The sequence below is a fragment of the Sinocyclocheilus grahami genome, unplaced genomic scaffold (assembly GCF_001515645.1).
Source record: "Sinocyclocheilus grahami isolate Dianchi unplaced genomic scaffold, SAMN03320097.WGS_v1.1 scaffold523.1, whole genome shotgun sequence".
In the NCBI taxonomy this organism is placed as follows: Eukaryota; Metazoa; Chordata; class Actinopteri; order Cypriniformes; family Cyprinidae; genus Sinocyclocheilus; species Sinocyclocheilus grahami.
The window spans coordinates 1,047,714-1,054,862 of NW_015505702.1; the positions used below are offsets into that span (position 1 = coordinate 1,047,714).

Here is a 7,149-nt window from a genome sequence, read left to right on the forward strand (position 1 = left end):
GGCAGCCCTGGAGCCTGCAGCCAAAGTCAGAACACCCATTTGACGAAGGGCATCAGCCGGTTGTTGGACACTGTCTTTGGATTTTTTACTGGTTAGGAGCAACACAAGCTGTGGCACTTGATCTTGAATGCGGCTCCCACTCTCAGCTGTGAGCATGTTGGTCCTCACAAAATCCAAGGCAGCACCAATGTTGACTTCAACTGAAGGTTTGGGTTTTATTTTTGCGAGAGCAGAGCTTAGTGATTCCTTTGAACTGAATGAGTTGAGGTTGATCTCCATCCTTGGGGTGGTGGAAAACACGGCCACTCCGACCTGCACCTGATCAGGACCAATTGGCATGGTGTCAATAAACCTTTTGATGAATTCTCGCACTGCATTGATTGCGATGGTACCCATGCTACTGTCAATGAGGAAAATTATATCTCTCTTCCCAACAGCCAAAGCTAAAAGGGGGGGGGGGGCAGAAAGAAGAATTTTGCTAACCAAAATCAGGCAACCTATGAAACAGTTAGCTCTCATAATCTAAAATGAATAATTAAGGTTTAGCTTGAAGGTTTTTACAAATACAACATATTAACTATCACCATTCTTTTACTTGACATAAAGCTGGCATAGATAAATCATATATGTAATAAAACAATGGAAATTAATCAGCATTAAGTGATAATTCATTTCAAAGCACGGACATTTGCTATGACCAAAATTTTATACAATCCTGAATATAAACATACAAAAATTATTAACAAGAGTTAACTCTCTCCACTTGAAAGCTGTGCTACACTTTTGATTTAGTGTAAATATTGTATCTTAGAGAGAACACAATCCATGACGAGAACAGTGAACCACAAAACTTGTTTTAAATGTTTCATTGGCAAACAGCATATGTTGTTTACAGCATTGGTTTTTAATCCTGGTCCTGGGGACCCACCAGTGCACATTTTGTATGTCTCATCTGACAAACTCTGTGCAGTTCATGGAGCTTTAACCTGATGGGCTGATGAACTGAATCAGGTGTTTTAAATAAGGGAAACACACAAAATGTGCAGAGTGGTGGTCCACGTCCGAGATGAGTACAGTTATTATTTCCCACGCTTCAGTTTCGCTATGGAATCCCCCATATACGGTAATTACATACCTTCTGTGAAATCTGTTTGAATTACAATGGTGCGCTGGGCGACCCCATTAATCTATGGCAGTATCTGGTCACCCATGCTTGCCACTGTTCTAACATCAGGAGCAGACAGAACAAAGCTTTTGTCTGTAGCAATAGCTTCCAGTTGGGCAGTAGCAGAAACACCCACAGCAATGCCAAAGGTGTACACACTGTCCTGCTTTAGGGCCCTCTCGCCTTGACTGACATCATCGGTGGACTCCCCAGCACTGATCACCACCAGCACCTGGGGCACCCCTTCCTCTGCCCTGCTTCCTGCATCTTGGCCCAATAGACTGTCTGCCACCTCCTCCAAAGCGGCCCCCAGATTTGCCTCATAATCACCAGGGTACTTAAGCCCCCGGATAGCACTGAGGATACTCTCTTTGTTGTCATAGTTATTGAGATAGAACTGAATCTCAGGGTTGGCACCATAAACCATGAGGGCTACACGGATTGCATCCCTGCCAATGGCAAGCCCCTCAATCACTTGGACCACTAAATCACTGACGAGGGGGAAGTTGGCAGCTCCAACGCTCTCTGATCCGTCAATTAAGAGTACAAGGTCGGCTGTCGCAGGGGCTTTGAAGGAGAAGTGGAAAAAGGACAGAGAGACAAACAAAATATAATGCAAAATGTGTGGGTTAAAAAAAAGGAAAGGGATGGTGAAAGGGGAGGGGTGCAAACATAAAACATAATCATGGATAATTACAATCCATCATAAAAACACAACACAAACACATTATACTGCATGTCTGCTGAAACAAGGAAGATGCCCTGCAACTTTCTCATTTTCATACTCTAAATAGCCTAGAATTATGTTGTGGGGTTTTATTTTACAGTGTATTTAACTGTAATGTGTGAGTAATTGTGTGTACATTATGAAGTTTCTGAACTGTATATGTGTTTAGGCACCTCTAGATGCTGCCTGGGCAATTGAATCTTTCATCTTCTTGTGTTCAGTCAGACCATGCAGACTCATGTTACAGTATTCAGTGATAACAGCACCAGTCATGACCCTTCTGTCTCATCTTTGGACCTTCATAAATATTTTTACTGTCACTTCTTTACTGGCATTTTTCACATATTTGATTGTTGATTGAAATCACTCAACAATCACGGTTTTATTTCTTGTGATAACAGTATCTACTAAAACAAATTGTTTAGCCGGGATATATTGAAAGGTTTGTCCAATTTTTAAATAGCCAATAAGCTTTATGTCACAAACACGAGCCATGATTTACTCCTTGATAATCGACTGCAGGTGATATTAGGGGAGGGACATTCATGTTCTAGACAGCATCTGATGCAAACATGTCTGTAGTATAGAATGAGTCATCAATACTTTTAGCTTTATTTTCTAGAAGAGAGAGGCTGTACATTTAAAATGCATACAGTGATCTGCTAAAAGTGATCATAATTTAGGAGCACACTACAAAATACCATTGATGGCTAAAGAAAAAAACACAGACACAAAGGCACAAAACGTATCTTCAATTTATGGGGTCTTTAATATTTAAATTCAGTGAAATATGCCCTTTGTTTAGTAAACAATTCAAAGATGAGAACATATGGATTCATCACTGTATCAATTGTGGAGGAACACTTTTTTTTACTTAAATGGTTACACAGTGAAGACAGTCAGCACACAAACACAAAAGAATCAGACATTAAGCTCTCAAGACATAAGCTGTGCTGGACAGTTAGCCATCATCAGCTGCTGATGATCTCTAAAGTCTCAAAGACATAAATTAGTGATACCTTGTCGTCTAAGAATTTAGGCATCTATTTCTGAAGTGAATCTACCTTTTTCCAAGAATTTAGTACAGGAATGGATGGATAAATAAGTGAATGGATAATGGATAATGGCAGAGAGACAGAAAGACAGTTGGATGGATGTTGATAGTTTTGCAATTCTGTTACATCTAAAATCCATTATCTCATGTCTATTTGTTGCAAATGCACTAAAACCAGCACAAGAGGAGTCACAGCATGCAGAAAATGTGACTGTGACAAAACTTGTCATGTTAACAGTGGGGGAATTGTTAATTGGGGTATTTCTAGTTGAATTTTTCATGAATTACCCATAGTCAATATTAACTGGCTGTGGCTATTCCCGACGCTGACAGTAGCTCTTGATACCCTTCAGGATTGGTGGTGTAAGCTTAAAATTTATTTATCCGTTGAATTGTTTTTGTTCATTAGGGGTTCTGAACAAACTTCATCATACTGCTCTGAATGGTTTCAAAGTATTTAAATCAGTAAACTGTAGCTGTTTCTCTTCACTCTCTTGAATATGAAATTTCACATGAACTTGAAAACACATTGTTTTTACACAAGTTGTTTTAACACAAGTCTAAAATCACCCTGTAATGCTCCTATTTTTACTTACTGTTGTACAAGTAGATGTAATTAAACTTAATATTTAACAATAGAGCTTTTCAAAGAACAAGATACCTCATTTTAAATTCTCTTCCCAGTCAAGGGAACGTAGCACAGTAAAATGAACATGTTTTTACCCATAGCGTGATGTTTACATCTCAAAGAAGGCTGGAGAGGCAAAAATAAATAAATAAATAAAAATAACGAACTAAACTTACCATTCTGAGCTTCAAGATTTGGGAATAGGCCAAAAACCATTACACCCCAGAGGGCAAACAGTAATAACCGGCTCTTCCCCATTGTCCACAAGAGCAACGGAATAGACAGCTGGGAAAAAAGACAACAAAACTGCTTTTAAGTTTTTGGGAAAATGTACAGCATACTATATACAGTATATATCTGGAAATTCTCACAGTACATCCCTTTATTTCAGTTAAACTTACTTGTAATGGCACAAACACATATGACTGCTGTTCATCCACAGTTCTGACATAACTGCACAGTTTGATAAAGTTTTGCCATCAAATTATAGGTATCAAATGTAGTGCGAGAGTCAATGAATAGGAAAGTTCGTGGACCGGATTCGTGACAATATATCTGGAAATTCTCACAGTACATCCCTTTATTTCAGTTACACTTACTTGCAATGGCACAAACACATATGACTGCTGTTCATCCACAGTTCTGACATAACTGCACAGTTTGATAAAGTTTTGCCATCAAATTATAGGTATCAAATGATCAATATTCTAAATATAGTCCTTTATTGGGTTGTTTGCATTCTTATCTCATAAAATATAACATAAACATTCTCTGAAATACCTCGGGACAGTTTATGCTTATTTTTAGGAGGAGAGGAAAAGTTTTGGCGGCACAGTGAGATTTATGTGACCTGTTTCCACCCTGTGAGCCAAATCCACACAACTGTCAGATTTCAGGATTTTAAAGGTTTTCTTCCCTCATCAATGTTCCTCACTTGCCAGTAAAAACCACTAAGCACTACGCAGTCCACACTAACAATTTTCCATCACATCAGTCTCAGAGATGCTGGACGCATTGAGTCAGGTATAGTTTTGGTTGCCATGTTACCATATATGCAAATATGATAAAAACACAACTAGGAAATATTTGTTTAGAGGTTTTTTATGTTAACAGGCTCTTACAGTTATAACAAATGAAACACTGTATTTTTACGATTCGTTTATTTTTAAAATGTTAAATGTAAAATGAAGTAAAGTGAACAAAGCCATGTTGTCACTGATGAACAGCCTAATTTTTCCCGAGGAAAAATCATGTCTTGGTCCAAGTCAAATATTCCAGACATATTTCATTCATTATTCAAATAAATATGCCTTTAAATATAGTTTTAAAACCATTATTTTCACCTGGCATTTTAATTATGTTGTAAGCTACTCTTTAAATTTAACATGAAGTGTTGTTAACATTGGTATTTTCAAGATATTTACTTATGTTGGTATTTACAATACCAAATCAATTTGACCAAATCAATGCCAAGAAAACAATGAAAAAAAATCTGGAACAGCTAGAATCTTTAGACAGAGAGAGAGAGAGTTCCTTACACAAAATTACTTTATGAGTTGAATTTTTTTCGGTTGGCATTTATTTAATTTAGATGCAGATAATTATTTTTAAATCATTTTAAATTTTCAGCACACAATGGTATTACATTTAAATGCATTACAAGTAAATTTATCATATTTAATGTAACATGACATGTAACATTTTAAATGTTTTAATGCCCAAGCAACAATAATGGGATGAAAAACATATGTTTGTACCAACCTCAGTCTAAATGCCTTAAGCACCAAATGAGTAATACAAGGTGTCTCAACATTGTCCTCTAGTGTTTTAAGTTGGGATAACTGCTTCTCCTTGTCAGTCTTTCTCAAAGATGGCTCAACAGAGGAATTCTAATGCCCACACTCTCAAAAAAAACGTGTACAAATTGTAACTTTAGCTTGTCACTGGAGCAGTACCATCGAATGTACACCTTATTTTCCCCTAAAGGGTAAATATCAGTACCCTACAATTCTGTGCATATTTGTGGTGACAATTACATGTTTGTCTATATGTATGCAAATCAGTGGGAAAGTACTGCAATGGATTTTGATTTTCTGGTGTTTTCAAGGGTCCACATCTGGTTCTGCTTCACTTAAATTGAATGCCTCCGCTCTAACTCTCCCAGCATTCTTTGTCCATCTGGCAAAGACAGTGGAAAAAGTGTTTCACATCACCCTGTCTTTACAGTGCAATTTGAATAGTGTCTATAGTGGTAGAAATGTGCAACAAAGCTTCCTGACTTGTTCTGCTTCTTGCTTCTATTTAAACAGGCTCATAATCAATATTATCCTCATCTGGGTTGAATATCATCTTGATGAAAACAAAAATCGGCATCACAACTAAACCAGACAATTAAGATGAAAATGCTGCAATATATCCTTCTAGAAAATTTTTTATTTTACACTTTTACATAACAGAATCATTGAGGTTATGTGTAACCATATCACAAACACATGACTGCATACTGTAACAGTGGTCTCAAAGACTTTCCTGCTAAATTGTTCACTCTTAACACACCCTTAACACAGAGCCCCTCCTCATGTATTCTACTTATCAGAGCACTTTGATCTGCCTTTTCAGCAATGCCTCTTCCTGTGGTGCAAGAAAAATGTCCCAAAGCTTTGAAATTTTGTGTACCCAGTGAATTCTTAACATTAAAACTATAATGAATATGTAGAACCACCTACACATTGCGTGCACTGGAAAAGTCACACAAACAAACCAAACTTTATAGGGTAAAAAGGGTGCATACACAGCAAATTTGAGTAAAAATGGATTTTAGCATATTTTTAGAATGCATGCATCCAAATATACCAAAACCCACACCATCTTAATGAGTCTCACTCATGCACTTAAATGCCCCTCTTACAAAGACATATTTGCATGACTCATATATAACCAAGCAACTTACCTCTGGAATACAGAATACAGAGCGCTGTATTCCACAATCTTTCAATGAAATTTCAAATAACTGCAAAAAGACAACTCTTAGGTCATTTTCTTGCTGGTATTTCCCTTCTGAGAACTGTTCTGGATGGGTTAGGCAGAGATGAGACTGATAAGCTCATGTACCGGAGCTCTACTGTGAGACTCTCGTCCGTTGAGCTGACTGTGTGCTCTCCAGAGGAGCAGTGCCACTCACTCCAGCCTGGGACAGAACACACAACTCAGAGAATCCTGGAGAAAAGCCACCCAATTTTTCCACACCTCCTACTTTCCTCTGCATAGAGAAGGAAAAAGCACAAAGAGGGGAAAAAAAGGGCGAGAGAGTCATAATTGAGAAACAGACCCAAGGCTGTATTTGCTATGGCTGTTCCTTATTGGGAAGGTGATGTAACAAAGCAAGATTTTTTTTCTCCTTATACTCCTCCAACTCAAATTGTATCCTTGGCCCACTGAAGGAAAAATCACAAACACAATATATTAACATTCTTTACGAACCATTTGTAATGGTTTCGCTTTATTAGTACACAGTAACTCATAAGTAATAAAATGAAAGTAACAGCGAGTAAGTTTTCACCATCGGAGTGCGGCCT

General features: G+C 37.7%; 1 protein-coding gene across 1 annotated transcript in view; it reads right to left on the bottom strand.

Annotated features, from left to right (window-relative positions):
* Positions 1 to 6,746, bottom strand: part of LOC107555070 (collagen alpha-3(VI) chain) — a 49,231-nt gene extending 42,485 nt beyond the window's left edge. The window contains exons 1-3 of the mRNA XM_016237768.1: positions 6,525 to 6,746; positions 3,751 to 3,859; positions 15 to 443 (exon numbers count right to left, since the gene is read on the bottom strand). Coding sequence (XP_016093254.1) covers positions 15 to 443; positions 3,751 to 3,832 — 511 coding nt within the window. The 5' untranslated portion in view covers positions 3,833 to 3,859; positions 6,525 to 6,746. The remainder of the gene's footprint in view (positions 1 to 14; positions 444 to 3,750; positions 3,860 to 6,524) is intronic.
* Between the last annotated feature and the right edge of the window lie 403 nt (positions 6,747 to 7,149).